The 19,472-nt window shown below is 46.0% G+C and overlaps 1 protein-coding gene across 4 annotated transcripts in view; it reads right to left on the reverse strand.

The window, feature by feature from the left end:
• Nucleotides 1-9,282: 9,282 nt before the first annotated feature.
• The window catches only part of uacab (uveal autoantigen with coiled-coil domains and ankyrin repeats b), a 48,460-nt gene continuing 38,270 nt past the window's right edge, over nucleotides 9,283-19,472 (reverse strand). For all 4 annotated transcript variants that reach the window (XM_058088958.1, XM_058088959.1, XM_058088957.1 and 1 more), the window contains 5 exons: nucleotides 18,904-18,953; nucleotides 16,101-18,737; nucleotides 15,873-16,025; nucleotides 15,570-15,635; nucleotides 9,283-10,578 (listed from right to left, as the gene is read on the reverse strand). In XM_058088958.1, the coding sequence (XP_057944941.1) occupies nucleotides 10,507-10,578; nucleotides 15,570-15,635; nucleotides 15,873-16,025; nucleotides 16,101-18,737; nucleotides 18,904-18,953 (2,978 nt within the window). In that variant the 3' untranslated portion in view covers nucleotides 9,283-10,506. The remainder of the gene's footprint in view (nucleotides 10,579-15,569; nucleotides 15,636-15,872; nucleotides 16,026-16,100; nucleotides 18,738-18,903; nucleotides 18,954-19,472) is intronic.

Raw genomic sequence — 19,472 nt, forward strand, 5'->3', positions numbered from 1 at the left:
AGGGGCCACCTGCTGTGGCCCAGCAAGGTGCACTGTATTCGGGCACACGCTCCGAGCAGCCGCTGTGCCACGGATTCCTCCTGTCGTCTTTCCTCTTAAAGTAAACGTTTGCTTCCAAATGAGCTCAGCGGTTTCCATTTTGTTTAGCTAGCTAATAGCATGCTAACAAGGAGGATGTAAATAAATTAGGAACATCGCTGGCCTCATGTGGCCTATTATTGACGACAAGACCTGTGCCGTATCGTAACCAAAAAACACGCTAACCGAGGTGGACGCTAACCAAAATTCCGCTGTCAAGGTCATTTAGATCCAAATCGGTTTGAGCGCCTTCCTCAACCCATGAGCCAAGACACGCGTCTTCACCATCTCGTCCAATCAAGCGTTTTTCTACTCTCACCTCAGGCCGCTCAGAGCCCGTTAGCGTCTCCGCTCGCCGTGTCGATAATTCAGACAGCGAAGCTGCGTGATGGTCCATGCATTATTCAGCATCATGGCCGCCTGCTAGCAGGCAAACACGGCGCCATCGGAGAAGCAGCGAGGCAAACAATTCAAACTTCATTGGTTGCTTGATTGACAGACAAAATAAACTCAAGTAGCCCAGGGAGGTTGTGGCAGATGATGATGGCAAAGGGTGCTGGACAACGTACAGGAACTACACCGTGTACGCAACGCTAGCGTGTACTCACCGCTAGCGTGTACGCAACGCTAGCGTGTACAAGACACTACCGTGTACTCACCGCTAGCGTGTACTCACCGCTAGCGTGTACAAGACACTACCGTGTACTCACCGCTAGCGTGTACAAGACACTAGCGTGTACTCACCGCTAGCGTGTACAAGACACTAGCGTGTACTCACCGCTAGCGTGTACTCACCGCTAGCGTGTACAAGACACTAGCGTGTACTCACCGCTAGCGTGTACAAGACACTAGCGTGTACTCACCGCTAGCGTGTACAAGACACTAGCGTGTACTCACCGCTAGCGTGTACAAGACACTAGCGTGTACTCACCGCTAGCGTGTACAAGACACTAGCGTGTACAAGACACTAGTGTGTACTCACCGCTACCGTGTACGCAACGCTAGTGTGTACAAGACACTACCGTGTACTCACCGCTAGTGTGTACGCACCGCTAGCGTGTACGCAACGCTAGTCTGTACAAGACACTACCGTGTACTCACCGCTACCGTGTACGCACCGCTAGCGTGTACGCAACGCTAGTGTGTACAAGACACTACCGTGTACTCACCGCTAGTGTGTACAAGACACTAGCGTGTACTCACCGCTACCGTGTATGCTCCGCTAGCGTGTACTCACCGCTACCGTGTACGCACCGCTAGTGTGTACTCACCGCTAGCGTGTACTCACCGCTAGCGTGTACGCTCCGTTACCGTGTACGCACTGCTTGTGTGTACACACTGAAACTGTGTACACACTGCTAGCGTACACAAACAGCTAGCACAGCCATGCTAACTCGGTATCGACCGCACCGTCAATGAAAACCAACTTGATCATTTTGTGGATGCGTGTCCGTTTTCCTCGTCTTCAAACAGGAAGTAAGAGGGTTCACTCTGGGCATTGTTTCAGTACCTAGACAGGGGGGGGGGCGGGGGGGGACTCAAACTTCCATCAATGTTGCTTTGTCAACAAACCTGGGACAACCACTGATGGTGAAACAGAACTACTGGACGTCTCCCATCACCGGAATCCGACCACAACTTGGGAACTCACGGGACCCGTGGGGTCAGCCCCCGATGGGGGCGTCCTACAGCTTGGGTACAGCAGCCCTTAAAGTCGTCCTAGTAAAGCCCTTGTTAAGGTGGCGGTGCAGGGAACAAGCCCCCCCCCCACCTGACAAGCCACTAATTTGGAAGCTGTTGTTCCTCTGTTTCTCAGTGGGGGGGGGGGGGGGGGGGGGGGATGGGATGGGGGCTCCAGGTGGCCGCTGAGCTGTCCACCGATGTCACGTCACCCGAAACAACATCACAGCTCATTGGAGCATCTTGGCCAACACACACGGATGCTTTTACCATGACGGGGGGGGGGGGGGGGGCACGTTGGCTTCACACACACACACACCCACACACATGCACACGCACACGCCACAAACATGGAAGCCGCTGCCTCCTAAAGGCTGACGTGTCTTCTAAGTGCTGCTGCGTGTAAAAAGGATTTTATGACTAATAAATGAACATCGGATAAAAAGGCCCCAAAAGTCCTTTCACGTCTGAGGTGGGAATCTTTTATGCAAATGGTTTTCAAGTGGGGGGGGGGGGGGGGGGCAGTGGGGGGGGGGCATGGCTGTTTCTTCACAGGCCTGGATTGATGGCGTCGCTGATTTATGGTATTAATAAGACGGCAGGCGATGAAACGGCTTCGCTGGTGTCTTTCCTTGCCTCCGCCCCCCCCCCCGACCCCCCCATCGCTGGTCCTGCCGGTCGCTCGCCGCCGTCTCACAGCTTTCCACGCTGCTCGCCCGTGTGGCGTCTCCCCTGACTTCATAATTGGCCCCCGTGCTCGTTAGTCCAAACCCTGCAGGACCAATTAATGGCGGACCTCCTGACCCCGACTTGCCGTGTAATCGGAGATCAGACGACCGGGTCGTCTTTATGCGGATTCCGATTTCTGTCCGTGGATTCTACTTTATTTCGGAACTGCATTTTCCTTGTTCGAGAAATGTTAAGCTGAAAGTACCACCAGACAGGAAGTTACCACGTCTCCTTGTCTCCTTGGTGCGGCATTGCACCTTCTGATGTGGCGTCTTCTCCTTCAACCTTTCCATCCTCTTTTCTCTCTCCACCCTCCATCACTCTCTCTCGCCCCCCCACGCCCCCACCAGGAGGCAAGACTGATGCCCCCCAGATCCAGGCTTGTGTTCCAGGATCCTTCCCTAGAACAGTGCTTCTCAAATAGTGGGGCGGGCCCCCTGGGGTGGAGGCTGTCATTTTAATGCAGACCTACCAACATGTACACATTTTAAGTACTCAACATGGAATTAGACTCTTGAATAAGCTTTATGCTGTACAGTACCGATGGATGAAGAAATAATAAACACGTTCTTCTCTTCTCTGTGGGTTCGAAAGATATAAAAACAGCTAAAAAAAGACAAGAATGGACATAACGAGACACACCAATTCCATCATTCAGTCATTCATTTTCTACCGCTTTTTCCTCACGAGGGTCGCGGGGGGTGCTGGAGCCTAAAAAGTAAAGCTAAAAAGTGGCAACGAGGCGCTAACAAGGCGCTAATGAGGCGCTAACGAGGCGCTAACGAGGCGCTAGGTAACTACTTTACCTCGCCACACCGCCCCGAATGAAAAATGAACTGACGACTAACTGAAGTACAGAGAACCCCAATTACAGCCCCCCCCCCCTCCAACAGGGTGGCGTTGCAAATGAAGTATTGTCAAGAAAAAGTACCAAAGAGAGTATTTGTTTGGTGGTTGTGGGTCTGAAGCCTGAAGCCAATTAAATCTGAGCGCCGTCATGGCCGCTCCTCCGTCAAGCTTGGGATTCGAACAGCATCCTAATAGGCCGTCATTGTCAGAAGGCAACACGTCGCCGTTTAACGTGAGAAGCCCTCAAGCCCGTGTGGAGATCTTCACAGGGCACCAAAGGTAACGCCCCCCGTCGACAGCAGTCACCTACAGCCGCTCACGGATAAATCAGCCAGCTCTCCGCGATCACGACAAAAAACTCCCAGGATGTCCCCCAGGCAGCCACCATCCCGAGGATGTCTCCAACATGAGGGACACAAAGCATTAGGAAATTCTTCAGGATTTCTCGGCCCCTCAGCATTCCTTGGCCTGCCTCTTTGGGAATACTGGAGACGTTGGAGATGATGTTGGGATTGGGATTTCTGGATTCTAAAAACCTTTGGAATGGAATCATTTCTTTTAATGGTTTATTACTGGACTTATTTTGGGCCCCTTAGGCCCCTTGGACCAGGTTGTGGACTTCTACCAGCTACACATCATAACCCACACAGGAAGCTTTCTAGATCTTCCACAATCTGCACCTATTCCAGCTGCATTTCCGGTCAGTCTGTTTGAATTTATTCCGCCCACTGATTGGTCAAACTCCCAAGCTCTCCAGAGTACTTCCAGACTGCACGTCTTCATTTTGAGATGCCAACAGATGAATCCGTCCATGGTGGTCAGGATCTTCTGCTGGGAAACCCGACTTGCTGTGTATGGACTCGGTAGGGTGCCAAGTAGGCACCACTGGAGCTCAGACGTCGGACATGTTGGTGCTGCCTCCAACCTCACCTGCCTGCAACCTCGTTGTCGGACACACTTTGTCAGAGGCACCGCTGGTGCCGTGGAGCTCCGACGTCGGCCGTGAGGGCGCCATGTTTACTTGGGCAGACGGTCCCGGCACGTCATCGTCATGGGAACGTGGTCATTACATGTTCTATGCAGGACTAGCGCTGTTCCAGACTTGGGGGGGTTTATCAGGTCGAAATGCCACACAACAACCGCTTATAGCATCTTGTACGGAAGTCAGCCCCCCCCCCCCCCCCCCCCCATGATGAGAACAACCTCTGAAACCGAGCGTTCAGAGGCATCCCCAACTTCTTTGAGGGCTCAACCTGATAACGTGAAACTTTGGTATGTTTACTAGAACATGCTAACACGTTTATAGAAGATGTAGAACAAGTTTATGGAAGATGAAAAATGTCCGCAATTTGGATGGTACTTGTCATGAAGGGGTGATGGTGGATTCCACCCCACCCGGTGAGAACCTCTGATCTAAAGAGATGTTCCACGGAAGCCAAAAAACTGGCCTCCATTTCTGCCCCAAGAACATAAAAAGGAACCAGATGGCGGCCAACTTGACTTCCGCATTGGATGCGTGTGATGAATCGTTCGTATCAAAACGACTCCATGTCAGCCAAGGACGTCCGAGGAGCCAAGATCTCCATCCAGTCCTCCATCAATGAGATCCAAACATCTCCTTTCATGACCGTTTCTGCGGCCCATCGTGAATCCTTAACGTCTATAAACCTTAGGAATATTTTCAGATGCTGTTTTCTGTCTCGGGCCTTAAGACTTTAGACTAGCTTGACCCCCCCCCCCCAACGCTCAACAACCTCCTGATGTTTGGTCATTTCAACTGGAATGACGCACAGAAGTAATTCCACTTTGTTGGAAGTCAAGAGGAAGCCTGGAAAAGGGAAGACAACGAACGTCCACGCATACGTCCTTTCCTCCATCTGCGCCATTCGCGATGCGTTTGCGATGCGTTTGCGATGCGTTTGCGGAGCCCATTAGAGGAGCAAATGGCGGCTCAGGCATTCCCCGTGACGTTCTTGTTGTGTGAAGCACACGTCCCAAAGTTTCACGCCTAATTAAGGAAGTTTTTGTTAACCCGACTTCCCGAAAAGACAATACGGCAGACTCCAGTCAAACAACAACAAACAGCAAATAAAAGGATCCGTGAACCGCGGCAGCCATTGTGCTATTTCCAGCACCAAGCAACACAGGAGATCAAACGTTGTGAGGTTTATTAGGACGCAGAGCATCTCCTCCAACGACCGCAGGATGGATAAATAATTGATAGCTTTTATCCGTCTGCAGCTTCTCCACCATTGTTGCAAAACAACTTGCCTGGGATTTGTTCCCAGGCTCGGAAACACAAAAGTGTTTACATGACAGAGATCGGGAATTCGGAGCAACACGAGGGAACATCGAAGTCATCCATCAGCCGCCATCTCGGCGATGATCTGAACAGAACAAATACGACTTTAGCCCTCAAGGTCATCAGACCTTACCTTTAATAGTGTTCAAATATTATGTTGGAGATATTTGCTGGCAGGCGGGGGCCGGGGCGGGGGCCGGGCGGGGGCCGGGCGGGGGCCGGGCGGGGGCCGGGCGGTGGCCAGGCGGGGCCAGGCGGGGCCGGGCGGGGGCCGGGCGGGGGCCGGGCGGGGGCCGGGCTGCCGGCTTGCGCTGGAACCACCTCCACTCCCTTTGCCCCCCCGGTGCAAGTCTTCTAGTTCTTATGTTGTAAAGTGTGCTTATTATGCATACGCTTTTTTTGGGGGGCCAATTCCACACTGTACCCCCCCCCCCCCCCCAACCCCCCAGGAGCAGAGTTAGGTCATTTTAGTTCCACTAAATGTGGACTAAAAGTAAATGTGGAAACGGCCAACATGGAACCCAACCACGAAGACTGGAAATTAAATGGCTGCCAAAACATCACCTTTGCACTTCAATCATGTAAAATGCCCCCCCCCCCCTTCCACCCACCCCCCGGCCGCACTTTAGAAAGCCACAGTTTATCCGCTTCCCCTCCGCCTGTGCGTCGAGTCGGGTTCGATTCTCAGACAGTCAGGACTAGAAAGGATTCCCGAGCTGGCGACGGCGCAGCGATGGCAGCCGTCAGGTTTGCAACCTCGCACGACGAACATGAAAAGGCCAACGCTGATGAGATAAAAGCGTTAAAGAGGCGGAGAAACAAAGGAGGTGAGGAGAGAAAACTCATCTAATTAAGATCTTCAACACTCAATTAGCCTTGAGCACTGGAAGCTAACGGCAATAAATTATTTCATTACAACAAGCGGCTTAACAGCTGTAAGATGAAGCAGTGTGTGTATTTGTGTGTGTGTGTATTTGTGTGTGTGTGTGTGTGTATTTGTGTGTGTGTAGGAATTGGGAAGACCAACGGAGGGATCGGAGGAGTTGAGAGATGATTGTGCCGTCGCTGAGGCTTGACCGTGTTTATGAGCGTGAAAGTGCGGTGGGGCAGCCTGGTTTATCCATCCTCACCCCCCCCCCCCCAACCCCCCAACATGCTCAGGTGGGGAGGGGCGGGACCGGGGGCGCTCACGGGTTCTCATGAGAGCGCCATGCTCCCACAGGAAATGAGGAGACTCTTTGGGGTTTAGGATGTCTCAGCGCCCGACGGACCGGCAGAAAGTCTTCACTTTCCTCAAATCCCATTTTCATCGTCTGAGGCCTTTCGCCCTCACGCTGCTGCCAACGCAGGTCAAAGTTCAACCTGGGGTTCCTTCATAGACATGTTTTGTTTCGATGAATCAACGTATGATTTAGCAGGTGCCTGTGGGAACAGGTACTATGTACTATGTACTATATACTATGTACTATGAAATCCTGTGGCAGTGCAAACATACTCAATGAGCCAATGCCGCCCTCTGGTGGACAATAACAACCCATGCAAGAAATCCGATTTAAACTACAAAACATGCTCGGGAATACTCATTACGTTTTTCTGGAAGATTCATCCATATATTTCAAACAAATACGTGATTGGAGATTGTTATGCATGTTTATTATATGTAAAAAAGAAATAAAAACATGACAAAAAAGATTTTCCTATGATACTAGGGCTGTTAAAAATGTAAAGTGATAACTTTCATTATGTTAGCATGTGACGTCGGGCCACGCCCCTTCGTTATGACGACAGACGGAAGCACAGTGGGGGGGTCCCCACTGTGTGGGGGGGGGGTCCCCACTGTGGGGGTCAGAATCATCTACAAGTTTATTCTGAGCCGAGCACATCGGCAACATTCCAACATCGAGTAAGGATCTCCTCCAAACGTCTATTCCTCCTAACCAGCAACATTCCAACATCGAGTACGGTTCAGATGCAATAAGGGCGTTTTTTTTTAATTTCATATCACCATTATTATGACAAATGCTCATTATTATATATTGCCGAAAATGTATCAAAAGTACTGTTCACACACCGAAGTCTCATAAAGTTATGTTTAAAAATGAAAATGCACCATTCTACTTTTCCGGCCCAAGCACAACATTGCAACTGCGCATGCGCCTTGTCTACTCAGGGCTGGAAAGAGCACGTGATCACGCGACGCACTGAAGAGTTTACGTTTACGTCACTACGCAAACTGTACCGGAAACATGATCGCTTCTGCGCATGTGTAAGAACTACGTCACTTGCTCCCCCGGCGAAAGCACTGGTCTCGACGTCCAGCAGAGGGGGTCCTTTTACATACTCTATATATTAACACGGGGATTAAAAAAAAAACAGAAAAAGTGGCTAACTTTCACGACAGCATACGGGATAACAGGATATAAGAAGACATAACCAGGCATAACAAGATATACGACATTAGATATAAGAAGATAACCAGACATAACAAGGCAGCGGCGGCTCACTGATCACCAATATGTAAACAGTTAGCCAACTTCAAGTATAAAGATAGCAAAATGCAGAAAATCCACAAGTTACCTTCATTGCATTCCTTCACGCCTCGGACGGGGCGGCAGAAGTGACCTCCACAGTAAGTGAATGGCGGACGGAGTCGAAGGAATCATTATGGAGTCATAATGTTTGTAAATTAAGCTAATTAGTGCACCTGTGCACCATGGCTGTTCGTGATGCGTTCAAGGAGCGTCGACTGTGGGACCTTCGCCCTTCCAATGTAGACTGTGAAATAAAGCACCTCATGAGACACATGAACATAAATGGTCAGTAATTATACTTCATATATGTTATATATTAGGTTATATATTAGGTAATGTTTCTGCTAGCATGCCATCGTCTTTCTTCTACCGAGACCAAGCTACGTAAAAAGTACGTAAAGACAATCAAGAGTGCTTTGGGAGAGACAGTAGTTGTTCAATACTCCAATCGACACTCTACTAGCTTTTTGTGCTGCATATTTGAGTCTGGTGGTGTGATTGATAATATATATAAGTGAGATAGTAAATAGATGTCCAAGTTTGGCATATAATAAGTGACCTTTAACAAAGTTATTATAGTTACTTTAATTAACTTAGTAACATAATTACTCCCTTATAAATGTATTTAGTTAGCAGGGAAAGTAATTATTTCGTTGTTTTCGAAAAACCTTCAAACATTTTTGCATTTAGTGTCGTATCGACATGATCTGACTTGCAATTCCATCTTAACACCGCTAGAGGGTAGTGTTTCCACGAGCGTGTGCAAGCACTGCTTCGTTGACGAGCTACACGTACAGCACTACCAGACATACTAGTTAGCCGCCGCATTGAGGGCTGAGCTGTACGTCAACACCGACGCCATATTGGATGGGTCAAGGCTGCGCTGTAAATGAATACAAGTGAATGTACTTACTTTTATAAAGCGCTTTTCTACAAATAAATTAAAGTTCATTCCTCTTTTTATACATTCATTCACACATGTACTAATATACTAAACACACACACACATATATATATATATATATATATATATATATATACATACACTCACACACACACTAACTATCAATCCATCTAGGAGGGATAGGGCGAAAGAAAAACACGGTTTCTATGTTAGGCACTTTTATTGATTCAGGAGTGACTGACAAAGACAAATATTTCATATTTGAGTCGCCACGGATGGTTGAGGAGGAGAAGAGAATCCAAAGACGCGGGCCAAGTATCAAAAGTGACTTGTTAAGTGAAAGACAGGAGTGCTCTATTCTTGGGAGATAGGATGCCATCTCAGTCAACATAAGGTAGCTTTTGTGCCGTTCTACTTCTACTTCCAGACCTGCTGAATGTTGCAACTGTCACACCTTATTTATTTAGTCCAGTCATCAAACGAGTACAAAGCCATGAAAAAAGTGGGTGAAAAGGCACAAGACACACACACACACATTCAGATGGCCGGGGGGGGGTGCAGTCACGGGGAGCTGTGATATTCTCAAAGTCAAGTTTCTGTCTCGGCTTTCCAAAGTCATCAGCTTCCAGGGAGTGCGCCCCCCTCCCCCCCACGGGACCTCACAAACTCTACCAACTTGGCCTGCCAAGTCCGACCACTAGAGGACACTCGGGTTTCAACACAGAGACCAGCAGCCACCGCAAACGGAAGGAAATCCAGCATAAGCCCACACCACCCAGCACACACGATAGCCACCGTCCGCATTCCTGATGGACGTCTGACATTTTTCTGACTTTATTCTCGTAGTATTTCTTCTCCAAAAATGACAACTTTCTTTCTTTTGTTGTTTGTTTTTCATATTACCACTTAAAACATAACACATTTTCTTTAATATTTTGTGCTACTAAAATGACGTTACTTAACATTCATCTCATAAAATGCTTATTTTATAATAATTATTGTTAATTTCTCCATGTTTTTTTTAGTAATATTCCGACTTGTCATAACATGATACCCTTGTCCCCAGCCGACTTTCCCAAATATGGCAGCGTTTTGTTTCTCATGATATCCTGACTTTTATTGGGGAGACGAGCGTCTCCAGCGTTTGGCACTTCCAAAGGCACACCAAGCGTTTGTTGTCACGAGGAGAGGCCAGCATGCCCACATGGTTTGACTGTCAATCAAGTCGGAATGTGAGAAGTGGTGAGGAGTTTCATGTAGACCTGTTCTAGCGCGGACGCAGCTCGAGTTGTACCCGAGTTAGACGGACTGCAAAGGATTTCATAAGCGTGTGCCTAAGACCGACCGACTGGGGGGGGGGGGTGGGGGTGATAGGATACCGAGAATGGTGACCTGGATCTGCGGGTGGCATGGCGTGATGCTGAGGAAAGCTTTTAACACACAAACTCTTGTCTCATGCGGATGATCTGCAGCAACGCGGCTTGGACGTCCTCGTCCATGTGGCCCTGCAGACACAGAACACCTTCACTTGCAATCACTCGCCGCTGGACTTGCTTGCACATTTTAATCAGATTTTAAAAAAAGTTTCTTTATATACTGTATATATCTATACATGGAAGTATTAACTGTACGTAGCTTGTACATGTGAATCAGGGGTGCACACCTCTCATGTCCGAATATAAAACCTTTTAGATTTTGTACCCACACTACTAAATACTAGAGGAGCCACAAGACACTCGGTTCACAACAAAAAACGAAGATTTTGACAATACTTAAGTAAAGTACAGTAAAAAAAACTACTGCAAGCCAGGATCATGTCATGAGAGATGATCTCAATGACTTACAGTGCTCTCATGCCAAGTGTTAGCATGCTAACATTAGAGGTTAATATTGCTAGGCTCCTAAAATTAGCATGACAGCACTTTGAACCATTTACATAGGTAGACACTTATAAAGACTATTATGCTAGGTGTTAGCATGTTAAAGTTATCATGCAAGCATGCTAACATTAGCATAGTAGCCTTTTTCCTTTTTCATAAATAAAAACACTAATGCTACATCTTACACGACAACATTAACAAGTTAACATTATCATAGTAACATTTTATAGAATCATAATGCTAAATCTTACATGATAACATTAGCATGTTAGCATTCCTAGCCTGCCAACATTAGAATAGTAGCATTAGTAGACCATTATGTTATGTGTTAGCATGAAAACGTTAGCATTAACATAGTAATTTTTTTTGCCAGTTTCGTAGTTACTCTTAATCATAAATTATACATGCTGAAATTAGGCATGTTAACATTGCTGGCATGCTAGCATTAGCATAACGCCGTTGTCAGCCAATTTTATAAGACACAAATAAACACTTAGCACTATTATGCTAAGTGTTAGCATTTTAAAGTTATCATGCGAGCATGCTAACATTAGCATAGTAGCCTTTTTTCCTTTTTCATAAATAAAACACTAATGCTACATCTTACACAACATTAACAAGTTAACATTATCATAGTAACATTTTATAGAATCATAATGCTAAAGCTTACATGATAACATGAGCATGTTAGCATTCCTAGCCTGCCAACATTAGAATAGTAGCATTAGTAGACAATTATGTTATGTGTTAGCATGAAAACTTTAGCATTAACATAGTAATTTTTTTGCCAGTTTCGTAGTTACTCTTAATCATACATTTTACATGCTGAAATTAGGCATGTTAGCATTGCTGTCATGCTAGCATTAGCATAACGCCGTTGTCAGCCAATTTTATAAGACACAAATAAACACTTAGCACTATTATGCTCGGTGTTAGCATTTTAAAGTTATCATGCGAGCATGCTAACATTAGCATAGTAGCCTTTTTTCCTTTTTCATAAATAAAACACTAATGCTACATCTTACACGACAACATTAGCAAGTTAACATTAGCATAGTAACATTTTATAGAATCATAATGCTAAATCTTACATGATAACATTAGCATGTTAGCATTCCTAGCCTGCCAACATTAGAATAGTAGCATTAGTAGACCATTATGTTATGTGTTAGCATGAAAACGTTAGCATTAACATAGTAATTTTTTTTTGCCAGTTTCATAGTTACTCTTAATCATAAATTTTACATGCTGAAATTAGGCATGTTAGCATTGCTGGCATGCTAGCATTAGCATAACGCCGTTGTCAGCCAATTTATAAGACACTTAAATAAACACTTAGCACTATTATGCTAGGTGTTAGCATGTTAAAGTTATCATGCAAGCATGCTAACATTAGCATAGTAGCCTTTTTTCCTTTTTCATAAATAAAACACTAATGCTACATCTTACACAACTTTAACAAGTTAACATTATCATAGTAACATTTTATAGAATCATAATGCTAAATCTTACATGATAACATTAGCATGTTAGCATTCCTAGCCTGCCAACATTAGAATAGTAGCATTAGTAGACAATTATGTTATGTGTTAGCATGAAAACGTTAGCATTAACATAGTATTTTTTTTGCCAGTTTCGTAGTTACTCTTAATCATAAATTTTACATGCTGAAATTAGGCATGTTAGCATTGCTGGCATTAGCATAACGCCATTGTCAGCCAATTTTATAAGACACAAATAAACACTTAGCACTATTATGCTCAGTGTTAGCATGTTAAAGTTATCATGCGAGCATGCTAACATTAGCATAGTAGCCTTTTTTCCTTTTTCATAAATAAAACACTAATGCTACATCTTACACGACAACATTAGCAAGTTAACATTAGCATAGTAACATTTTATAGTAGAATTATAATGCAAAATCTTCCATGATAACATTAGCATGTTAGCATTCCTAGCCTGCCAACATTAGAATAGTAGCATTTGTATCCACTTTCATAAGTAGACCATTACGCTATGTGTTAGCATGAAAACGTGAGCATTAACATAGTTTTTTTGCCAGTTTCATAGTTAATCATGCATTTCACGTGCTAAAACTAGGCATGTTAGCATTGCTAGCATGCTAGCATTAGCATAATGCCATTGTCAGCCAATTTCATAAGACACTTAAATAAAAACTTAGCACTATTATGCTATGTGTTAGCATAAAACGTTGGCATTAACATGTTTTTTTTTGGCAGTTTCGTAGTTACTCTTAATCATAAATTTTACATGCTGAAATTAGGCATGTTAGCATTGCTGGCATGCTAGCATTAGCATAACGCCGTTGTCAGCCAATTCTATAAGACACTTAAATAAACACTTATTATAAGCACTATTATGCTTGGTGTTAGCATGTTAAAGTTATCATGCGAGCATGCTAACATTAGCATAGTAGCCTTTTTTCCTTTTTCATAAATAAAACACTAATGCTACATCTTACACGACAACATTAGCAAGTTAACATTAGCATAGTAACATTTTATAGTAGAATTATAATGCAAAATCTTACATGATAACATTAGCATGTTAGCATTCCTAGCCTGCCAACATTAGAATAATAGCATTTGTATCCACTTTCATAAGTAGACCATTATGCTATGTGTTAGCATGAAAACGTTAGCATTAACATAGTTTTTTTTTTGCCAGTTTCGTAGTTACTCTTAATCATGCATTTCACATGCTAAAATTAGGCATGTTAGCATTGCTAGCATGCTAGCATTAGCATAATGCCATTGTCAGCCAATTTCATAAGACACTTAAATAAAAACTTAGCACTATTATGCTATGTGTTAGCATAAAACGTTAGCATTAACATGTTTTTTTTTGCCAGTTTCGTAGTTACTCTTAATCATAAATTTTACATGCTGAAATTAGGCATGTTAGCATTGCTGGCATGCTAGCATTAGCATAACGCCGTTGTCAGCCAATTCTATAAGACACTTAAATAAACACTTATTATAATTATAATGCAAAATCTTACATGATAACATTAGCATGTTAGCATTCCTAGCCTGCCAACATTAGAATAATAGCATTTGTATCCACTTTCATAAGTAGACCATTATGCTATGTGTTAGCATGAGGACGTTAGCATTAACATGGTTTTTTTGCCAGTTTCATAGTTACTCTTAATCATGCATTTCACATGCTAAAATTAGGCATGTTAGCATTGCTAGCACGCTAGCATTAGCATAATGCCATTGTCAGCCAATTTAATGAGACACTTAAATAAACACTTAGCACTATTATGCTATGTGTTAGCATAAAACGTTAGCATTAACATGTTTTTTTTGCCAGTTTCGTAGTTACTCTTAATCATAAATTTTACATGCTGAAATTAGAATTGTTAGCATTGCTGGCATGCTAGTTTTAGCATAACACCATTGTCAGCCAATTTTATAAGACACTTAAATAAACACTTAGCACTATTATGCTAGGTGTTAGCATGTTAAAGTTATCATGCGAGCATGCTAACATTAGCATAGTAGCCTTTTTTCCTTTTTCATAAATAAAACACGAATGCTACATCTTACACGACAACATTAGCAAGTTAACATTAGCAGTAACATTTTATAGTAGAATTATAATGCAAAATCTTACATGATAACATTAGCATGTTAGCATTCCTAGCCTGCCAACATTAGAATAATAGCATTTGTATCCACTTTCATAAGTAGACCATTATGCTATGTGTTAGCATGAAAACGTTAGCATTAACAGTTTTTTTTTGCCAGTTTCATAGTTACTCTTAATCATGCATTTCACATGCTAAAATTAGGCATGTTAGCATTGCTAGCATGCTAGCATTAGCATAATGCCATTGTCAACCAATTTCATAAGACACTTAAATAAAAACTTAGCACTATTATGCTATGTGTTAGCATAAAACGTTAGCATTAACATGTTTTTTTTTGCCAGTTTCGTAGTTACTCTTAATCATAAATTTTACATGCTGAAATTAGGCATGTTAGCATTGCTGGCATGCTAGCATTAGCATAACGCCGTTGTCAGCCAATTCTATAAGACACTTAAATAAACACTTAGCACTATTATGCTAGGTGTTAGCATGTTAAAGTTATCATGCGAGCATGCTAACATTAGCATAGTAGCCTTTTTTCCTTTTTCATAAATAAAACACGAATGCTACATCTTACACGACAACATTAGCAAGTTAACATTAGCAGTAACATTTTATAGTAGAGTTATAATGCAAAATCTTCCATGATAACATTAGCATGTTAGCATTCCTAGAATGCTAACATGCATGCTAACAATTAGAATAGTAGCATTTGTATCCACTTTCATAAGTAGACCATTATGCTATGTGTTAGCATGAAGACGTTAGCATTAACATGTTTTTTTTGCCAGTTTCATAGTTACTCTTAATCATGCATTTCACATGCTAAAATTAGGCATGTTAGCATTGCTAGCATGCTAGCATTAGCATAATGCCATTGTCAGCCAATTTAATGAGACACTTAAATAAACACTTAGCACTATTATGCTAGCATGTTAGCATGCTAACGTTAGCATACCAGCATTCATAGGTAGATGCTCATACAATGAGAACAAACCTGCGCCGCACTGAGGAGATGAGTTCGGTAGATGGACACCACCTCCCTGTGTTGCCTCTCAGCATCCTTTACGGACAAAACACACAGAAGGATGTCATTCGGCATCGTGTCATACAGTTTTACACGCAAACGCACACGCAAACGCACACGCACACCAGTTTCTTACATGACATACACTCCATGTTCTTTAACTAAAACCATTATGGGGCCAGTAGCACTGGTGTCCAATGTGTGGCCCAGGGGCCGCATTCACAAAGCGTGTAGCGTGCACATGAGTGGAACGCGTGCGGCGCCTCCACTCACAGCCAGCTGTTGTTGAAGGTTCTTGATCTGGACCTGCAGGGCGTCCATGTGCTGCGTCTGGCGTTTGTTGGGACTGTTGCTGGTGTACGCCAACTGGGACAACCCGTTCAGCGCTTGCTTCAGCCGCTCCACGTCCGTCAACAACTCCGTGATCTGATCCGTGAGGAACAGCCAAGAGAACATCACTCATCTCCAGCAATCTCACCACAAGAGAAGCGACGCGCGTACCTTCTTGTCTTTGGCTTCGGTCAGCTGAGACGACATCTGGATTCTCCTCTGAAGATCACCGATGGTGCTGAGCGACTCATCGTAGCGCTCCTTCAGCTCCCCGATTTCTCTTTCGATGGCCCGCCCCTTCTCGTGGACGGCCTCCATCTCCTTCCGGGCTTGGCTCTCGCCCTCCCTTGCCTGGGTGGCGTCTCGGTGGACTTTCTGACATTCTTCTGTCACGCTCAGCAGCTTGGTGCCGAGGTCGGCGGCCTCCTCCTCGAGAAGCTGCTTCTCCTTCTTCAGTTGGGTCATTTGGCCGTCCTTGTGGCGACGCTCCTCCAGAGCCTGCGTGGCTTGGAGGAGCTCGGACTGCAGCGCCGAAACATCCTCCGCTCTCTGGCCGCTGGTCTCCTCCTCTTCACGGAGCGCCACGCGGAGCTCGGCGACTTCAGCCTCCAGGGCTTCCGTGGCCTTGCCGTGTTCCTGCAGCAGAGAAGCCTGTTCTCGGCGGAGTTCCTGGACCTCCTTCTGCAGGGCACACGCTTTTTGGACCTCCACCTGCTGAGCCTCCCGTGCTCTCTTGCAGTCCGCCTGGGCTTGGCGCATGGCGTCATGGAGAGCCTTGAGCTCGGAGTCGTACGTCGCGATCCGAGTCAACTCGGACTTCAGACGGTCCTGGAGGTTCTGGATTTGCGTGTCGCATAGAGCGTTCTGGTCTTCCAGCTCTGCTTTGTCGAGCTGCACCTTGTCGTGCTTCTCCTCCAGGCCGGCCAGCTTCAGGGATAACTCCTCGTAGCGGCCCTGAAACTCCTCCTCGCGCTCCCTGAGCTCCTCACCAACGGCGAGCGCCGTCTCCAGTCTTTGCTGAACGCTTTCAATCTCAACTTTCAGTTTCTCTTTCTCCAGTTTGTTGTTCTCGCCGTCAGTCTTCTCTTGGTTGTACTTGTCCTCCATCTCCCGTAGTTTCACCTTCATCTCCTTGACTTGGCAGCTGTAGGAGTTCTCCTTCTCCTCGGCCGCCGTCACAGGGATGAACTTGGACCGGATGGCCTCCTGGATGGTATCAAGTTCCTTCTTCTGAGCTTCCAGTTCCTGGGTCAGCGTCACGTTCTCCTCCCGGGCGGTCTCCTGCATCTGCGATAGCCGGTTTGCTTTGTCCTCGGCTTCGGCCACGGCAGCGGCCAACCTTTCCGTGACCCTGTTGTGATCCCGGATGCTTATGTAGTGGCGTTCCCTCTCCGACAACACCGCTTCCAACTCGTCCCGTAACTTGGCATTCCCTTCCGTCACTTGCTTCAATTCCTCGACACTTTCCTGAGCTCTGCACTCCAGATCCGCCGCCTCGGCCTTGACCTTCTCCAGGGCGGCGGTTAGCTCCATCCTCAGCTTCTCGTGCAGATGCCTGGCCACGAATTCTCCCTCCGTGCTCTTCTTCAGGCTCTGCTCACGCTCCTGGTCTCGGTCTTCGCTCCTCGTCTGGAGCGTCTCCAGCTTCCTCCTCAGCGACTCCATTTCACTCTGCTGCTTCTCGGCGGCGCCCTGCAGAGCGTCGACGTTCTGCTGGAGCGTCACGCGCTCCGTTTGAAGCTGCTGGACCTGCGCCTCGGCTTTTCCGTAACGTTCGCTGGCCTCCACCAGCTTGTCCTCCAGTTCCTCCACAGCGGACACCATGTTCATCCGGGCTTCCTCGTGTTGCTTCAGGGGTACGAATTCCGTCTGGAGTCTGCTGTTCAGCTCCTCCAGCTTCTCCTGCAGTATCTCTCTCTCCTCCTCGCTGTCCTCCACCTCGTGGATGAGCGCCTGGCTCTTCGCCGTGACGTCATGGAGCTTCCTTTTCAGCGAGACGTTCTGCTCCTCCAGGGCAGCCTGTATCTTCTGCTGTTCCTCTGAGACCACCACCCCCGTTCCACCCAGCTTGCGATGGAGCTCGGCCACCTCCTCCAGGACTCGATCGTAGTCGTCTCTCAGCTCGGCCAGCTGCCGTTCCTTTTCATCCACGGCGTTGGTCAGCAGGTTTTTCATGTTGTCGAACTTCTCGGCTGGCACCATGCCGTCGTGCTTGGACTTGGCCTCCTTCAACTGGGTTTCCATCTCCAGAACTGTGTCTGCAAGTTCATCTCTCTGAGCGCTCACAGCCCCGAGAGCTTCGTTCAGCCTTTCAGCCTCCGTGGCCAGCTGGCTTTCACTGTTCTTGTACTCCTCCAGGGCCTTCTCGCTCTGTTTGAGGCGGTTCCGAACCCGGCCCACCTCGGCAGAAGCTCCTTCGTACTTGCTCTTGACATCCTGAAGCTGGGCACGCAGCTCCTCTGTGGCCTGGCCTCCCAGGTGCTCCTTCACCGCAACCACGTGGGCCTGCAGCTGCTTGACCTTGCACTCCGAGTCCAGCATCCTCTTCTGGACGTCCCCCAAGGCATCCTCCAGCTCCTGGACCTGCTGGTCCGCCTGTTTCTGGATGAGTTCTCTGCTCTGAAACAGTTCTTGGCATTCTCGGGTTTTTCGACTCAGAGCAGAATGAAGTCGTGCCCTGTCCTCTTCGGTCGCTTGCTGCTTCCTCCTGAGGATCTCCAGCTCATGTCGGACGACATCAGCCTCACCGGGGAGACCCTTCTCCGACTGTCTGGCGAGTGAACGCGACATGGCGGGATTCTGCACTTTCTGCAGGGACAAACATAAATTGGTGGAAAAAGGGATTGTGACTTGACTTTGAAGAAAATAACCGTGCAAAAATAGAAAAAGCATATGACAATATCTTCTAATATGATCTCTACTACGTTACAGTCTGCGTCTGCACCAGCCTCATTCATGCACAAATAAAACCTACCTGATCCGAATCCAAGCTGTAAGCTTGTTTCACCAAATAGTTCTCCTTCCCTGGAAAACAAATACAAATATCATCAATTTGCTAAATATTAAACATTTCCAATTTGTTTGGGAAAACGCAAAAACATTTGGAACAGGGATGCTCACACTTTGTCAGCCTGTGAGCCCAAACATCCTCATCCTACTGTACATTTGAAAAATGTCCATACAGTATGGACTATATAGATATAAATATTGGTATTCATGCACCTTTTCCGTGTGTATCAGGGGTACACGCACTTTTTCAACATGAAAGTCTTTGATTATATCTTTTACTGTAAAATATACTGGACATATAAAATCTAACCGTACTATACTAGATACTAATGATTAGTATTTCATAGTTTAGTTCATAGTAGGTAATCAATGTACTTACCTAATGTACTAACCCTAACCCTAACCCAATGTACTAACCCTAACCCTAACCCTAACCCAATGTACTAACCCTAACCCTAACCCTAACCCAATGTACTAACCCTAACCCTAACCCTAACCCAATGTACTAACCCTAACCCTAACCCTAACCCAATG

This window comes from Doryrhamphus excisus, chromosome 12, assembly GCF_030265055.1.
Source record: "Doryrhamphus excisus isolate RoL2022-K1 chromosome 12, RoL_Dexc_1.0, whole genome shotgun sequence".
NCBI lineage: Eukaryota > Metazoa > Chordata > Actinopteri > Syngnathiformes > Syngnathidae > Doryrhamphus > Doryrhamphus excisus.